The sequence below is a fragment of the Ambystoma mexicanum genome, chromosome 4p (genome assembly GCF_040938575.1).
Source record: "Ambystoma mexicanum isolate Mex_15411 chromosome 4p, UKY_AmexF1_1, whole genome shotgun sequence".
Classification (NCBI taxonomy): Eukaryota; Metazoa; Chordata; class Amphibia; order Caudata; family Ambystomatidae; genus Ambystoma; species Ambystoma mexicanum.
Genome location: NC_090927.1, coordinates 187,919,321 through 187,937,736, shown reverse-complemented (window position 1 = coordinate 187,937,736; position 18,416 = coordinate 187,919,321). Strand labels below are relative to the sequence as shown.

Below are 18,416 nucleotides of genomic sequence, written 5' to 3'. Positions count from 1 at the left end.
ATGATACTTTTGGCCAAGGAAATTTGAAAAACCTTTTTGCATGCATTATTCTTCGTGCTTTGAAATCACCCTTACAGTATGGAGGATAGGGGATGGGACCTAAGAGTAACAAAGTTCTCCAGCATGGGGTCTGGCATGGATTCACATGCTCATGAATATTCCCCGTCGTCAGGCTGGGAATCCTCGGTAAAGAAAAAACCAGTATCAGTTTCGTTTCTGATCTGTCTTTCGTAGTAATAACCAATCACTGGTCTCTGCGTCATACTGACCACAGCCAATGACTGCCCTCTACCTAAGCACCGCCTCTGGCAGCCATCTTCAGATTTTTACCGCACGTTCATGTGTTGGGATCCTCGTGCTATTGCTCTCGAGCGTTAGTGCTATTTTTTCACGTTTTTTCTCAAAAAATTCGTTTTTTCGGTCAAAAGAGCCTCAAGCTCCACCGATTCTCCATCCGATCAACGGGGACCCGTGTCGGATTCGTCTGCGCCCCTCAAGGGTGAAGATTTCGTCGAGCTACGCTTTTGGAGGACTCCAGAAGTTTCTCAGGCCCGGTCATGGCCCAGGCGAAGGGGAGCTCGACGCCCGGAAAGCTGTTCAGGGTCTGCCCTGGATGCCAGCTGCAGAACGTCTTCAAGGAGGACGAACACTCTTTTTGTCTTTACTGCCTACATGAGGACAAGACGCACGTGGAGAAGGACTGTGCGTGTTGCGGCAACATGTCGGAGCGGACCATGAAGGACCGCCATCAACGTCTCGCCAACTGGCTGGAAGGGAAGAGCCCGTCCGGCGAGAAGAAGAGGAAGAAAGCCGAGCGGTCTTCTAAGACCTTTGAGGACGCCCCGGCGACGGGGGTCCAACATAAGGCCAAGCACCGCGAGTCCGCTGGCACCGGGAGCGCCGAACGGTCGGGCTCTACGGGCGCCAGGCAGGGCGCACCCTCCCCGGCACCATCAACCACGAGCCAACGCTCTGGGTCGGGTAAGAGGAAGGCCGAGCACCCGGCGAAGCTCCTGGAGAGGCCCCGGTCGAGCTCGAAGGCGAAGGGGGAGCGAGGCAGTGTCCCCCCCCTCAAGGATAAGGCGGTGAGCGCACCTAGGGTGGTGAAGGCCTTAATCCATCCGGCCAAGCCCTCTATCGAAACTGTCGCGGCGGCCCTGGCTCAGCCTGTGGAGGCTACACCAGTGGTGGCGACCTCGGGGCTCAGAGTCTCCCTGCCACCTCGGAGGGAGTCCTCTTTTGTGCCCATCGATAGGACCCCTGTGAAATCCCCCGTGGGGAAGAAAAAGGGGGGGCAGGGCGTCGTCGTAGATTCGGCCTCGGAGGAGGAGCTGGTCGAAGTCTTAAGCCACGGCCTCGGCGTGGAAGAAGACCGGCCCGTCGGGATGGATCCCGACGCAGGTGACGACGACATCGTCGAGGGTACCGACGGGGCCCCTGATCGCCCGTCGGATTCCCCTCTGCCAGCGCCGCGAGACAACTCGGCGGCCATTTTGTTGGCTATACAGTCCTTATGCTCAGAGATAAGGACGAGACTACCGTTGCCGACGGAACCTCTCCCGTCGGGGGACCCAGAACCGGGACCTTCTGGTGTTCCCCCTACCAAGAAAAGAAGGATCCACCCTCCGCCTCCTTTTCAGCCGTCGCGCCCCTTCCAGCCCTCCTCCCCGTCCACCCGAGGGGATGATACGGGGACTGACACGGCAGCGACGGGTATACGACGAGGATGTACCGTCGTCGCCTCCCACCAGGGCTTCTCCGCCCGACGAGATTGGATCGTTCCACTCCATGATCACCAGGGCATCCGAGCTTTTCCAACTCTGCCCTGAGGAGAAGAAGGAAGGTTTCCTTTATCAGCGGCGCGAGGCCAAGAGGAAGACGGTCCTCTCAGTGCCTCTATTGGACGACATTTGGGATGAGGGCCTCACCCTCCTCAAGAACCCTTCCACGACGCCAGCTAGAAGAGACCGGTACGAGAAGTACCGGGTCCCGGACACGGCCCCCCTGTGCCTCCGGGCGCAGACTACCCCGGACTCCGTCGTCTCCGCGGCGGCCAGGAAAAAAGCGGGGGGGGTGCGGCCTCCACATCGACTTCCCCACCGGACGGCGAGGGAAAGAAATTGGACGCTATGGGACGCAGAGTCATCTCGTCTGCGGCGACGACGATTAAAGCGGCCAACGCCTTGGCTATCGTGGCCCGCTACGACAGGGAGCTCTGGTACAAACTGGCTCCCCTGCTGGACTTCTTGCCGGACGACAAGAGGGCAGAGGCCCTGGAGATCCTGCAGGAAGGTGAGGTGGCTTCGGACCACGCCATTACCGTTGCGACGGACATCGCCGACACTGGGTTCCGCCAGTTGGGCAACGGCGTTTGCCTTAGGCGGCGTGGATGGGTCAAGGCTACGGACTTCCGTCAAGACGTTCAGACCAGAGTCCTGGACATGCCCTTCGATGGGAACAACCTGTTTGGGAAAACAGTGGACGATTCCCTTCAGGCCATTAAAGCGGACACCGAGACGGCCCGGGCCCTTGGAGTTCTGCAACAACGACGGACGCCCTTTCGGAGCAGCGGAGGCAAGGGCGCCTCCAAAAGTTCCGGCGGCGGTTTCTCCACCTACCGTCAAGCGGCCCGCTCGTCGGCTCAGGAGGCCTACAGAGGACGAGGCAAGTCTGGCGGACCCCGCCGTCGTCGCCAAGGAGGTCAAGGCGGCAAAGCCTCGCGAAGCAGGATTGAACCGACCGTGGGGTCGGGCCCCCACCGAAGCACCCCGGTGGGAGGCCGGCTGGCGAGCTTCGTCAGCGTGTGGGAGTCCATCTCCACCGACCGTTGGGTGCTGGACGCCTTGGCCCGGGGCCACGCGCTCGAGTTCCAAAGAAGGTGTCCGCGCGTCCCCCCCTTGGCCAGGAAAGAACTTCACGTCCCTCAACTTCTCCTGGAGGTAAAGGCGATGCTCAGGAAGGGCGCCATCGAATTCGTCCCAAAGAGGCTTCGGGGCTCCGGAGTTTACTCGAGATACTTCCTCGTGAAGAAGAAGACGGGGGGATGGCGCCCCATCCTGGACCTGCGACGTCTGAACAAGTTCATCAAGGCGCAAAAGTTCCAGATGGTCACCCTCCAGCACATCCTGGGTCAGCTGGAGGAAGGAGACTTCCTGTCGTCGTCGGATTTGGAGGATACCTACTTCCATATTCCCATCCTAAAGGGGCACCGAGAATTCCTCAGGTTTGTGGTCCAAGGGCGTCACTACCAGTTCAAAGCCCTCCCCTTCGGACTACGGTCGGCACCCAGGGTATTCACCAAGTGCCTTGCACCGGTGGCGGCGCAGCTGCGCCGCGAGGGGATCCACGTCTACCCTTACCTGGACGACTGGCTCATCCGAGCCAAGACGAGGGAGCTCGCCGTGGATCACACGGCAAGGACCGTCCAACTTCTCACGGACCTGGGATTCTCCGTGAACTACGCCAAGTCTCACCTGGTACTCGCGCAAAACGCACTGTTTCTGAGAGCGAAGCTCGACACAGTGTCCCTTCTGGCCTCCCCGTCGGAGGAAAGGACCAGGTCCATCCTGGGCAAGGTACAGCGGATGTTGGTTTCCGACGCGGCCAAGGTGAGGTCCATCAAGTCCCTCCTCGGAATGATGTCTTCTTGCATCTACCTCATTCCCATGTGCAGGCTCCGGATGCGCCCGTTGCAGGAGTTCCTGGACGCACGCTGGATCCAAACGACGGGCGGCTTCGAGGAGAGGATCACACTCGACGAGAGTTTCCGCCGAGCGGTCCGGTGGTGGGGCATCCGCGCGCATCTGACGGCGGGCATGGACTTCCAGACCCCAGACCACCAGGAGACAGTGACCACGGATGCCTCCCTGGAAGGGTGGGGAGCGCACACCGAAAATCTGCATGCGAGAGGCCTTTGGCTCCCGACGGAGAAGTCCCTCCATATCAACGTCCTGGAGCTCCGTGCAGTGTTCTGGGCCCTCAGGTCCTTCCTCCCGTCCCTCAAGGGCAAGGTGGTGAGGATCTTCACAGACAACACCACCACCATGTTTTACATCAGGAAACAGGGCGGAACCAGGTCCCCAGCGCTGTCCAAGGAGGCGCAGGACCTGTGGCATTGGGCCGTCGCCCAAAGGATGTTTCTGGTGCCGTTTCATCTGGCAGGGATAAAAAACACCATTGCCGACTCACTCAGCAGGGAGCTGCGCTCGTGCCACGAGTGGGAACTACGGCGGGATCTAGTGGATCGCCTCTTCCGACGGTGGGGCACACCCCAGATAAACCTGTTCGCGACGGCGACGAACTCCAAGTGCCGGAGGTTCGCCAGCAGGTTTCCCCAGGCGAGGAGCATGGGCGATGCTTTCTCGTTCCCCTGGGAGGGCCTGTTCCTCTACGCGTTCCCTCCTTTGCCACTGCTAATCCGGCTCGTCAACCAGCTCAAGAGGTCACGGTGCAGGATGATCCTCGTCGCACCTGCGTGGCCGAGGCAGATATGGTTCCCGGACCTTCTGGACTTGTCAGCGTCCCCGCCAATCAAGCTGCCGGGGGACGCGGATCTACTCTCCAGGGAAGGAGGCGCCATCCTCCACCACGACCCGAAATCGCTGAACTTGCAGGCCTGGCTCCTGCAGCGCTAGAGTTTGGAGGATACGACATACCGGCCGACTGCAGAGAGGTTCTTGCAAAGGCCAGGGCGTCCTCGACTCTTAAATGCTACGGACACAAATGGAAGAGGTTCTCTGTCTGGTGCCACGCACAGAAGATTAACCCTCTACGAATTACGGCTCCCCAGGTACTGCCGTACCTGCTGACGCTGGCCAAAGCTGGACTGGCACACGCGTCCATCAAGATTCATCTTGCTGCGATCTCCCGATACACCAGAACCACGGGCCGGACGTCCTTGTGGTCTCATCGTCTGATGAAAGAGTTCATGAAGGGGCAGTTCAGATCGTTCCCGCCGGTGAAGGCTCCGGCCCCGGCGTGGGAGCTCAACGTGGTGCTGACCAAGCTCATGGGACCTCCGTTCGAGCCTCTGCACTCGGCCCCGTTGAAGTTTCTGTCGTGGAAAACAGCGTTTCTTGTGGCCATCACCTCCGCACGACGGGTGGGAGAGATCCAGGCCCTTTCCTGCAAGGCCCCGTACTTGACTTTTCACGACACGAGGGTAGTGCTCAGGACGCACCCCTCCTTCATGCCCAAGGTACCGTCGGACTTCCATCTCAACGAACCCTTGGTGTTGCCTGTGTTCTTCCCGTCGCCTTCGTCGCTGGCTGAGAGGACTTTGCGCTCGCTGGATGTGGCTAGAGCGCTGAAGTTCTACGTGGACCGCACGAAGTGTTTTCGGAAGACGTCACAACTCTTTGTGAACTTTGGACCTGTCAATCAGGGGAAGGCTCTCTCGAAGGCTTCCATTTCCAGATGGCTCTCCGGCTGTATCATGTACTGTCATCGGTTGGCAAACCGACCGCTGCCTGGCCGTCCGAGAGCCCATTCCACCAGAGCGATCGCAGCTACCACAGCGTTCCTTTCTGGTGTGCCCTGCTGGACATATGCAGGGCTGCTACGTGGAGGTCGACGCACACCTTCACGAAATTCTACTGCGTCGATCGGGATTCCAGGGAGGAGTCCAGGGTCGGCCAAGCAGTGCTGCGCAACCTGTTCGCCTGAGGTGAGCCTGGTGAGGAGGTAAGATGCTTAATGTTGAGTTTGATGTAATGCTTAATGTTGAGCCTTTGCCACCTCCCGTGGTTGTGCATGTGTGTACTGCTATGTATTCTTTATTCATGAGCATGTGAATCCATGCCAGACCCCATGCTGGAGAAGGAACAAGTTACTTACCTGTAACTGTTGTTCTCCAGCATGGGTCTGGCATGGATTCACATGCGAACCCTCCCGCCTACCCCTCTGCGGCTCTTCACTTGGTCATACTGCCACTTCACGTGCTTCCAAATCTGAAGATGGCTGCCAGAGGCGGTGCTTAGGTAGAGGGCAGTCATTGGCTGTGGTCAGTATGACGCAGAGACCAGTGATTGGTTATTACTACGAAAGACAGATCAGAAACGAAACTGATACTGGTTTTTTCTTTACCGAGGATTCCCAGCCTGACGACGGGGAATATTCATGAGCATGTGAATCCATGCCAGACCCATGCTGGAGAACAACAGTTACAGGTAAGTAACTTGTTCCTTACCCACTGTAGGGACTGGCCTACACCCAGTCCATGGTCCCATTTCCTCCATATGACCATACATCCATAACCCTAATAAATAACAGCCAGAAAGTAGCCCCTTGCGCCGACGGGTAGAGGTGGGACGGAGGTGAGGCACTGGGTGGCAGGGCAGATAAAATGTGCTTTTTTGACCAGCAAAAAGGTTCCAGTCATGTTTCTATGGAGGGGCTTCCCGTACAGTATGGAGGAAAGGGGTCTATGGATTAGGAGTACATTTGTCACTATTTCAAGTAACTTTTTCTTTTTTCTGGGAGATTTTAACTTGCTGTGGAATAAGGTTGAAGATTCACAAATATCTTTGTCACCCACTATTGGTTCTCCTATAATTCAACTTCCAAATGTGTAGCTTAGGGGAATAGTTTGATTTGATTTTTTGACAATAGGGTTGACTTCTCAATGTCTGTGCCTCTTGCACTTGGTTTCGCAAAACAAGCCCTCGGACACTCTGTTCCGTATTTCACAAAAGCATATAGTTCACTAGGACGGGCCCACAGCCACTCTGTTTCTTGTTTCACAAAAATATCGGTTCACTTTTTACATTAGCCGTTCGGGATCTCTGCATGCTCTCTTTTCCTCATGCCCATTCCTTCAATGGCTTTCAATACATTTCACTTTCATTATTCACTGTTCTGTTATCTTTCAAGAAGCGTTTAACATCGTGACTTCTCACACAGCACCGTTCCGTTACTCTGTTTCTCATTGGCTCCCTCGCCGGCCAAATAAAGTCAAGCTTTCAGTTCATTGTCTTTATCCTTCAACGCGTATCCTTGCGTGCAATACTGTAGCTTTCCACAATTGCACATATTACAAACCGGGTTCTTCCTTCCTTTGATCTCACTGGCTGTGATTGCTTTTGCTTGTTGTACTGTTTTCAGCTCGTCGAGGTCAGGGCCTTGCCCACGTGCCCCGGTCACAATCCCGGACGGCCTTGCTGCCCCAGGGAGTAAACAAGCATTTTGCTGGCGCATGGAGGAAAGGGATTACCTAGCCCTTGACTGAACTCTCACGGCTTCTTGGAGAAACGGATACCTCAACACGCTTTCTACTAAAGGTAGAGGGAATATGGGGTAAATAACCGTCAGGAAATGGTGGGTACCATGTCTCACCTTCCGGTGTCTCCTCCCCACTCCCCGAGGACCCCCTGCCCAGGTGTTCCTCTCTTGTCCACCCCCTGGGTCGGGATTCAATAGCGATGGAAGTGCCCAGAAAGCAATACACCATGCTGCAAAATTGTTGCTAGTTTCTTTCATTTTCTCCTGTTTCAACCTCAATGTTTTCTTCGGGGACTGGCTAATTATTTTCAATTCTTATTTAATTAAAACTATTGAAAAAATGCAATCCGATATTGCGCCCAAAGCTCCCCATTCCACATTTACTACCCCCTCTATTTTTCCCAGAACTGTGCCAGTTTGGGGCTCTTTTTCACTTATTTCCCATTTCAGTTTTTCTCATTTTCTTTACCCCTCCTATTCTGCCAAATTATCTTCCATTACATTTTATACAATATCTTCCTAATATTTCTCAAGGTTTTCCCTCCCCTAGTTGATGTTCCTTTCCTGACAACAAAATGGTAAAATGCTTCCCTTACTAAAGAAACAAGGACTCAACCCAATGGACAAAGACAGGGACCAACCAGTTGGCTCTTTGCCATTTTTTCACATCAGTGTTTGTAATTGGACTATCAGTCCGGCTTCGGGCCATGGTATTGAGTCTGATACTCTACAGGTGGTTGATGTTGCTCTGCACATACTAGACCCTGGTGGATCCTGTCTACTCGTGTTGCTGGAGATCTCCGCATCATTCAACATGGTTGGACACGAGGTTTTGCTTAACATTTAATCCTTTAACGTTTGTTGGCGGGGCTTGTCCTGACTTGGTTCATCTTATGCAGCATTTCTCAGGGGTTATCCTATCACCCATGTTTGTAAAATGGAATACCCAGAGGAGAATTCCTGCGGGCCAAAGGAAAGGTTCATAATGAAGACATGGTCATTGTAGTAAGTGCTTTTTTTACATGGTTAGTCATGATAACATCTTTTATTTATGTCAATTCAATCAAGGAACAAATGATGCCATCCTGGTTTAGGAGCTGCAAGTGAGCTTTGTCAGGGCTTAATTAACTGCTACCTCCTAAATGAGTATAAAGCATGCCATGGATTCCCGTACCTGTAAAGTTCCAATTAATGTTTTTTGCTAGAGTAGCGCAATCTTGTATTTCATTTTACATGCTCCTTCACATGCGGTACTATCGCTGCCTGAATACCTGTCTGTACTGTAGAGGGTAGAGCAGCTGAAGCTTTTCAACACCCTTCAGTTACTGCAATGTCACCCATGATGTTACACATCTACTTGAAATCGCTGGGATATCTAGTTTGTGGGTCGGCACACCCACATCTCTCTTACAGTGTCCATTCACCTGCTGGACTATCTCGTTTCCATCATGGACTGGATGTCTTATTTTTCTTTAAAAGTGAATCCCTCTAAGATGAGTTTATTTTTTTCTCTTCTGCTTCTTCTTTAACAGCACTTTTCCAAGGCGGCTTTCATCACTCCCTTCACTCCGTGTCACCTTCAACCTTGGGGACCTCTGTGAAGTCTTAGTTTTACTCTCCATTCGAATCTTATAAAACTCATAGATCTTGATTGTCCCATTCTTATTTTGTTCAGTTTACGCTTCTTCGAAAGATCAAATCTTTTTTGCTTCCATTAGGTTTTCATACCACCATCCATGCGCTTGTATTTTCTTGCTTGGATGATGGTAATGCCATCTTTGCGGGTGTGCCAGCTTCGTCTTCCCTACAGACAGGATTACATTCACTGGCTGTCTGATTTCTGGCACTTGCCCGTTTTAATTTAACCCCACTGCCACCCCATTTACTTGCATTTAATGTAATTAAAACCATATTCGAGATCTGATGCATCAATGCAAGGCAGTGGTTATGGGTAAGCCTGTTTATCTGGCTGTTAATCTCTACATCTCCAGAGGACTCATATTTAGGACATTTTAGAACTATTTATTAGGTAGAACATGCCCGTTATTCTGCTGAGCTCTTTTCCTTTACTTAGCCCCATGCCTGAAATGCCTCGCTTCCGTCCAATTGTTTGATCTCCACTTTAATGGCTTTTCATAAGGTTATTAAAACACTCACTCGTTTTTGCCTTCCTTATCTCTATAATTCCTAACCTGGAGATTTGGTTTTATGTTTCTACTTCTTTTCTGGTATTATTTTTTCACTGTTTACCACTATTTACAATTTTCTGTTATTGTTTTGATTGAATGGTCTTGTTATGTCATCATTCTGTGTTTGTAATTTTATTGTACAGCGCTCATCTACCTTCGTGTCAAGATGTGCTATATACATTTTATAAATAAATCACATATATTGTGCCCTTAAATAGAAAGAGGACATGATGTCACCAGGCATGGCCTTTGAGTGGCTTAACAGGAATCCAGGTACTTGTAGTACTTATGGACTACCTACTTAGGTTTTGTGTAAAATATTATGGCTAATAGTCTTGGAAGTATAACCTAAACAAGAACCTGCAAAAATGACAGGGCCGATCTTCCACATTTAACAGTATTTTGTGGTCTGTCATCACACTTGGGTCTGTTGCCTGAGCATACGTTTTATAGGCAGATACAAACATGGCCCTAATCCTAGTCCATGATGGCTTCGGGTAAGGTTTTGACCACTGAGAAGCGGGCACCACCTGAACTTTGTAGGAATAGATCTTGTTTTATTTGTTAAATTCTTTCTTATATTTGGACCATGACATTGGACCACCATTGCAGATAGTGGTAAAACAATCAGTTATGAGCCTGAGACCGAGGGTGAAAATCAACCTAGTACTGTCTGTGTCCTTGTTTATATCTCGCTGCTGAATTAATCATTGGTTATATATTTAAGAAATGTATATACATATCCGCATATATGAAACAATTCAAATAATCTTTAAAAAGTGGTCAATATTTTATTGGGAGACAAAACTAATAAAAACGGAAGTCCAATGTATTTCTGACTTAGAATTTCTTCATCAGGGACCAAGTCCGTCTCCCTCCAAGTCATTCAGCTCCCCAGTGTTGATCTATGAAAATTGTCAATGGGAAGAATGAAAAGTGTAGTTTGTCAACCTTGCTTGGTTACATCCCATATTGCCTCACAGGCTCCTTGCTATCAATTCAGTAAGACTGGTAAGGCCAGGTTTTGAACATGCTGTCTATGGATGTGGATATGGAGAGTTAAGTAATATATTTGAACAGCTATTATATTTTGGACCCATTAGTGACTTCATATTCCACCATGACCTTTGTCATCTTTGCTGATGAGTTAAGAGTTACAAAGTGAGTGCTCATGTAAACCATTTGGTTAGCAAAGTTATTCATTATGTGGGTTAACTGTATGATCTGATGGCAATATATTGCACCATCACAAAATAATGAGACTGCATCGCACTTGGAAGAATATCACTCAACTTATTTTTCCGTCAGTATTCTGGTGGAATTCTAATGCATCTGAGACTTTCAAAGAATGCACTTGACTGACACATTTTGTAAATTGATGGGTCAACTCAACACAATGCTGCAAACTTCAAATTTTTCCTATGCTGCTTCTTACCTCATAGTTAAGTTCTGTAATAGCCAGCACTTTAGTGTGCCTTTAGTGTGAGCCAAGATAATGTCCTCTTATACCATCGGTCAATGTAGTATCTCTGGGTTTTTTTTTTCTCTCAAAAGGTTCTAATATGTTGTCATGGCCTGTTCAGTTGATCATCAAAGCAAAACATGATTGCAACATGCCCAGAACCTGTTGGTTTAACAGATGGCACAGAATTTGCATTTCCAACTGGTCATGGGTTTTTTCTCTGAGCGGGCATTGCTGTCATTTGTGTACACTGCTTAGTCTTGTTTTGGTGGCAAAAACTTATTTCAACTGCCTCACTGCAAGTGCATAACTGTCCATATGTACTTCACAAGCTGCCTCTGGGCTTGGACTTCCACTTGTTCCTCTGAGGTTAATGCCCCCTGAGAGTAGCTATGATTTGCTCGTGCTTCATATTTGCAGCAAGTATGTTGTGGCCTGATCGAATGCTAACCATGTGAAAGCCAATCATCTCACTCTTCTCAGATACTTTGAGACTGCACTCTGAAATGTATTTATCCTACATCCTAAAGATGTCGCCTGGGCAGCACAATTCACAAAGTGGATGTTAAAACTTTCCACTTCCTAATGGGCCTAAAGAAATGTGACACGACAAAGTTGAGCACTTTTCCACTGAGTTATCAGGTCAAAAGAAAGGCACACATGCAAAGTTTTGTAACTCAAGCTTGAAACTAATACTGACAAACTGATCAACCACATAGACTGAATGATTGCTGTTTGAACATCCACTTTGCGATTGTTTCAGACATGTACTTATTTGCTCTGCACCTCAACACCAGGATTTATTTTTAAGCCTAGATCATTAAGACTTTGTATGTTGTGATTGTGTTATGACATAGGTCTACACATTTCTACGATAATGATTAGTGAAGAGAGATGGTTTCTACAGTTTGTAAGGCAGAATGCACTATCCAGAGGTCTGTCTCTTGTACTAACATGTAGCTGAAGAAACGCGTTTCTTATTTGTGTAGGGAATTCGGGGTGTTGGCTCTCAGATTCTAGCCAGATATATCACTGTGTTAGTGTAGCCTGGACCTCACTATGTATGTTAATTGCATTTGCACTAAAGCCTCAATTTAACGGCTGCTTTACTGACTACTGTACAATATTGCTGGTGAACATCAGCCTCTATGGAAAAAGCAAAGAGTTTAGAGACAAGTCTTTGAGAAGATATAGGAATTTAAATATTAGTAATAAATGGGTAACATATAGTGGTCATTTTGTTCAAATGCGCATCACTGGCACATTACTGTCACAGTGATGGTGAATGTGATATTCTCTGGTTCTTGCACTTCAATCAATTAACCTATCAAGGTCTATTCAAATTCATGAAAAGTCTATATACTGTGCTTTCTGTAGTTTACAAATAAAAACCTGCTGTCTCGTTTAACTTTAAGAATAATTAAATCCATGCCATTTATGTGAAATGGTGCTGTTGTATGTTTTGAAGAGGGGGAACATTGATATAATGTATATATGTACTGTCTGCAGATTCACATGTCTAGCATCTTTTTATTTCCTTTGTAGCCTCCTCTGAATGCCCAGATGTTGGCACAGCGTCAGCGAGAGCTATACAGCCAGCAACATAGGCAGAGACAACTTATGCATCAGAGAGCCATCTTAATGAGACAGCAGAGCTTTGGAAACCCCATTCCTACCTCTGGCGGGCTACCTATGCAGATGGGGGCTTCTCGCCTGCCGCAGGGTGCACCCCAACAGTTTCCATACCCTACGAGCTATGGTACAAATCAAGTAAATCCGCCTGCCTCAACTAGCCCATTTTCAGCACTCTCACCAAGCTCAGAGGTGGCATTGGGCAATCGCAGCAGCATGGTGAACAGAGGGTTGATGGGAAACGTGGGAGGACAATTTGGTGCTGGGATGAATCCTCAGATTCAGCAAAATGTCTTCCAGTTTTCAGGGCCAGGTATGTAAACAAATAAAAATAGTGTACTTAAAAGAAAGTGGGGGGAGAATGCATGGCAGTTTACAAAACATGTTTGTATCTTTAGAAATATGTGAGTGTTTAAGTGTTTACTTCACAGTGTACCTCACTAGAACAGAGAGAGAGAGAGAGACAGAGAGAGAGACAGAGAAAGAGAGAGAGACAGAGAGTGTGTGTGTGTGTGTGTGTGTGTCTGTGTGTGTCTGTGTGTGTCTGTGTGTGTGTCCGTGTGTGTGTGTCCGTGTGTGTGTGTGTCCGTGTCCCCTACTATTTGTCCATGGCCAAACGTCCTTACCAATGCCACCAGTTGTAACACTAACTTGACTTGTAAACTTCTGTTGTGCCTTCCAATTATGTTCCTCTCTACTTTACATTTCATGTGATCTATGACACCACAAGATAGCTTGTTTACATTTTGTCATATAGAGTAGTGAGTACATAAGACTTGTTGTATGTAACTCTTTTATTGTTCATAGCAGAAATATTATTACTCGGGCAGTGGTGAAGTGTAGGGACTAACTCCAGCTGAGAGGTCTGGCAATGAGGGAACAAAGCCTGCTTGAAATTCAGGGGGATTATAGGTCTCTCTGGTGCTTGTCTCCACACCCCAAAGTCAAAAGAAAGGTATCTTAAAAAGTTCTTGGGTCAAGTTCATCCTTTCCCCACTCCCAAGTCCAAGGATTACTCTTTTCGTTATCTTCGGGCTGTGGGCTTTCAGGTTTCAGAAAACATTTCTGATGAGTCTGGGCGTCGACCCTCCGAGGCCAACATGTGTGCCATTTGGAAAGGTCTTAATGCAGGGTTTCTTCTAGGGGTTCCACTGAAGTTTGAGACAACAATGGATGTTCCTCACAACAGATGTGCCTTCCCCCGGGTTTTGAGGATTCGTTTGGAGAGTCTACTGATATGTGATCACCTCCTTATTCCAAGGCCCTGTTCCCTGAGCCACTCCCTATCTGATTATCCCTGTGGCTTCTAGCTTAATTCCTGGTTCCACCGTATGGGAAACAAAATTGTGGTCAAAGTGCACAGGCTCCTGCTCATCACAGAGCTCCAGTGCTTTAACAGTAGACTATTGTTGGGTCTTGTGATGATACTTGCTTCACCTTGTCTTTTTGTAACAGGCCCAGTAGCTGCAGAACAACCTCATTGCTGGAACTTGACTTATCAGTGTCCTGATGGATAGATTTCAACCCCCACAGACTTGGGGAGTATTCCAGATTGTATGGCCCTGAGAAACACTTAAATGTTGTTCTACGTCGGTTTAAGGCTCAGTTACCAAGGTAGCCATGGTAAATGGCACGAATGGTAGAGGTTGTCATAGAATGTGCACAGTCAGGATATACAATAAATAGCTGTGAGTAATTCAGGATTCTATTGGTCTTGTCAGGAATATTGTGATCCAGGTATGAGTGAGTGCAGGGAATAACTCTTACTCGATGGGAACAGGGAAACTAAATGCCTGCTTGAATTCAGAGGGATTCAAGTTCTCTCTCCGACCGCAAACCTCCGATCAGGAAAATAAACTACTGATGGAAAGCAGGTGGCGAATGGAACTTGGGTGTTTTCTCCAAACACAGTCTCTCAGCATTAAATTGCAGCAAAGGAAAAGTCACTTAGAAATTCTTTGGTTGGACTCGTCCTGGCTCTGCTTCAGAGTTCATCAGATGTCTCTTTTCTTTGTCTTCTGGTTGGAAGTTTTTGTAGGTGTTCCTCAACCCTCTTCTGCTACCTCTGGCCACTGGCCCATAAAGGCCAACATGTTCAGAACTTGTAAATGTCTGAAGGTCTCCTCTGTCGTTTGACACAATGGTGGATGTTCCTCAACACTGGTTTGTTCTCCCATGGTCTTGAGGATTGGTTGGGGAGTCCCCTGTCTCTTGATCACTTCCTGTTTTAGGATCCTGGTCCCCGGGTCTCAACCATATTGATTATCGCTGTCATCAGCTCCATAACCCACAGTGAGATTGCACTGCCTCATACCTTCTCCCTCCTCCGATGTTGCCCTGGTCCACAGGAGTCTCCCAAGTCTCTCTTAGTAGAGTTAACCTGTTCTTTTCATCTCCCCCTCTAGCTTTCCTCTGTTCTCTGTCTGATGGCAGGGGCTCTATTCTGCTCCAACCGCCTCGCCTCTTTAGCTCCTCAATAGTTCTCTCTCTAGTTGGTATCAACACTCCAACCTCCTCAGCATTCTATTTTCAGATAGTATCCTGTCTCCTGCCAACCTCCTTGACACTCTTCCTACAGTCTCCAAATCTCTTGCAGATGGTAACCGATCTCGCTCCAACCTCCTCTATATTCTTCCTCCAAACACCAAGTCTCCCTTTCATTTCTCCTCCAATATGCCTCTAGTTCACCAATCTCCACCAAACACCTTCCTCCATCTCCTCCACAAACACCTCAATGAACTAGCTGATCTCTCCTCTTTGGTGGTGCTTAGATAGATGGATTGCACCTCTTGTGTTGTGTTGTGCTGTTCTGTGATTGGGTCCTGGGCTGGTGGTGATGTGGTTTGGCACAGTGCTGTCCTAAACTTATATTTAGGGTTACTACCATCTTGGATTCCAGAAATGTTCTAAGCATTTTTGAGACCTTCTTCTCGCCCCCATAAACCACTGCTGCCATTGTATGCTTCAAACTGGATCATTCTGCTTTCCTGTGTGTAATCCTCATCCAGAAAGGCATTTGGTTACCATGCAACGCTGTTTGTTGAAATTGTAACTATTTTATCTCATTCAATGTGCAATTTTATAAAACCTGTGATGCTAAGGGGCGAATGTTGTTGGTTCTTGTTCCTCACATCACAAGTCAGTTTAATTTTGTTAGAGCTCCACTGTTTATCTGTGGAACTTCTGTGGTGTGTGCAAGTGTGATTCCTGTATAGAATTGCTTCATTTTTCATCATGCAACAAATATAAAATTCCCCCTACATGCCAAGGACTTCAATTTGTTTTAACATTTTTTTTGGGGGTAAGGCATTTTTTTGTAGCTGGGTTTTATGGGTCTGGCTAGGGCACTGGAATGGTTTTCTTAAATGTTGAGCCTTATGATCAGAGGTATTTGTAGGCTCATCCTTTTGACTTTATGCTTCATTCGGGTTTTTGAATGTGCCAGGGATGTGAGTGCTCGGGGGCCCAGTTGGGGTGGTCTGGAGATCTCCCGTATAACTCCTCTGGATCCAGTCTTTTCTGACTTGGGGTATCCCCAGGCCCCTTTGTCCTGCCCTACTGTTGGCCCCTAGGTTAGGGAGGGAACGTTGTCCAAATTGTCAAAAAAGAAGATGTAAATGTTTAATTATATTTTTAGTATAACATTTTCTCTTTTCACAGGTATGGGTCAGCAAAGCGACCCTGCTTTCACATCCTCCCTTAGCCCAACAAGCCCTTTGCTGTCACCTCGAATTACCCCGTCGCAGAGCCCCATGCTCCAGCAGACTCCAACAACACCTGGATACCAGTCACCAGAAATGAAGCCCTGGCAACAGAGTTCAGCAGGGAGTAACAGGTAAGCACATTCTGTCAGTGATCTGTGATTGATAGCAACCGAACCCAGCAAACATGGCAATGTATTGCTCTCGTTTTACCCATGGCATACTGGAAAAATAAACAGGGCTAAATTAGTCCCTTCTGGCTGTGGCACTGTAAACGGCATTCTTTGATTGACTTTTGTGGCTGTCATTTGAAAAGCACTTTACTAAGTATGAAATACTTGTAATAATCCCCACTTCCATGAGCAGGATCTTAAAATGACTCTCGACATTATCTGGTATCAGTGTTGTTCAAGGTAAAGTGATGTAAAGAAAATCACTCATTTAATGTGCCTGTGAATCAGAGCATTTTGTTCTGTAGATGGTTTCAAATGTTCAGCCATGTCTAAGTAAAGGTTCCAAGAGTTTGGTGGAAGCATTCCTGCAAAGGGTGTATATACAATAGCATAAAGATGAGCGCAGGCAGTGAGCCAGTTTGAGGGTGAAGAAAATGACATATACTAGGGATAAAACAAACAGAAGCAAAATATATATTGGTGACTTACAAAGATAAAATTAACCTAAGGGGGAAAGTGCTTCCAACAACAGAGGAATATACAAAATGATATTAAGCGTCATTGTAGGAAGTGGGGGGCGAGAGCAGGTGGGGAGCACCCTCTTTAGAAAGTAAGTGAAGTTTAAGCCCAGTTTTGAAGAGATCCAAGGTTGGACTGGTTTTGATTGTTATGGGCAGTCCGTTCCAGTAGAGCAGGGCGAGTAGGAAGAAAGAGCGGAAGCAACGTGAGGCACAGGGAGCATTTATGACGGTGAGGTTGAGTGCGTAGAGGGGGTCAGAGGTAACGTAATGATGAGTAAACTGAGCTATAATAAGACCGCTATTGTGGAGCAAGACCATTGATAGTTTTTTAGACTAGGAGAAGGAACTTGAAAAGAGAGTGTTAGTGCATGGGGAGCCAACCAGCATGTTGTCTGTAGATAGAAGTGGGGGTAGGATCTGGGTAGATTGTGGAGAGTACGGGTATCAACGTTGAGGACTTTATCTAGGAAGGAGTAGGGAGGAAGGCCAAGGAGTAGGTTTGAGAAGTAGTCCAGTTTGCTGGGAACAAGAGTGGAGATTAGAGTTTTTGTAGAGTGGTTATTAAGAAAAGGGTGGATTTTCTGAATGTTGAGGAGGTTAATATGATCAGCAGAGTCGCTGTTGAATTGTTGTGGTCATGGGTTGCTTTAAAAAAGGACCCCAAGATTGCAAGCCTTGTGCGAGGGAGCAAGAAGGACAGGCGGGTAGGAGATAGAGTGGAGGAGCTGGCATTGGAAACTGTGAGAAATAGGACTTCTCTGTTTTTGAAGAGTTCAGCATAAGGCAGCAGAGAGACATCCATTGGCGAATTGCAGTGAGACAGTTCATAATCTGTTCCGAGATGGATGGGGTGAAGGAGGGAAACGACAACAATATTTGACTGTCATCAGCAAAAAGGTGATAATGAAAGCCAAAGGACAAGATATTCTTCCTAAGGCACAGATATAGAGGGTGAAGAGCCGAGGTCCAAGGACTGATACTTGCGGGAGACGCCGACACGGCAGGGCACAGGGCATCTGCGATTTTATAGGATCGACCTTCCAAGTGAGAGCTGATCCAGCAAAAGCAGATTTGCAAAACCCAAGGACCTGGAAAGTGAGGAGTAGAAAGACGTGGTCGGCAGTGTAAAAAGAAACAGAAAGATGCACAAGAATGAGTATAGAAGAGCATTTGGAGAGGTGAGCATTAAAGGGAAAGCTGGAGATATGAATCAGTACAGTCTCAGTGGAGTGTTTACTAAGGAAGCCACATTAAAGTGGATCCCCAAGTCCATTATCCTCATGGAACTTAGTGAGCCATTCAAAGACCAACTGCTCAACGACTTTTAAATAATGGGGAAGGAGAGAAACTGGGCAATAGTTTGCCGGCATGTTTGAGTCTGAGGCAAGCAATTGAGATTGAGACTATGCCTTTAACCATTTGGGGAGCCAAAGGCTCAGTAGGAGTGCAAGATGGGTTGGCACTGCGAAAGATTGGTGCCTATTCGATAGAGGAACGGCAGAAGTAGTTGAGCGTAGATG

The 18,416-nt window shown here is 48.1% G+C and overlaps 1 protein-coding gene across 6 annotated transcripts in view; it reads left to right on the top strand.

Annotated features, from left to right (window-relative positions):
* The window catches only part of NCOA1 (nuclear receptor coactivator 1), a 1,575,181-nt gene that overhangs the window by 1,477,511 nt on the left and 79,254 nt on the right, over positions 1 to 18,416 (top strand). For all 6 annotated transcript variants that reach the window (XM_069605680.1, XM_069605681.1, XM_069605685.1 and 3 more), the window contains 2 exons: positions 12,415 to 12,814; positions 16,162 to 16,336. In XM_069605680.1, the coding sequence (XP_069461781.1) occupies positions 12,415 to 12,814; positions 16,162 to 16,336 (575 nt within the window). The remainder of the gene's footprint in view (positions 1 to 12,414; positions 12,815 to 16,161; positions 16,337 to 18,416) is intronic.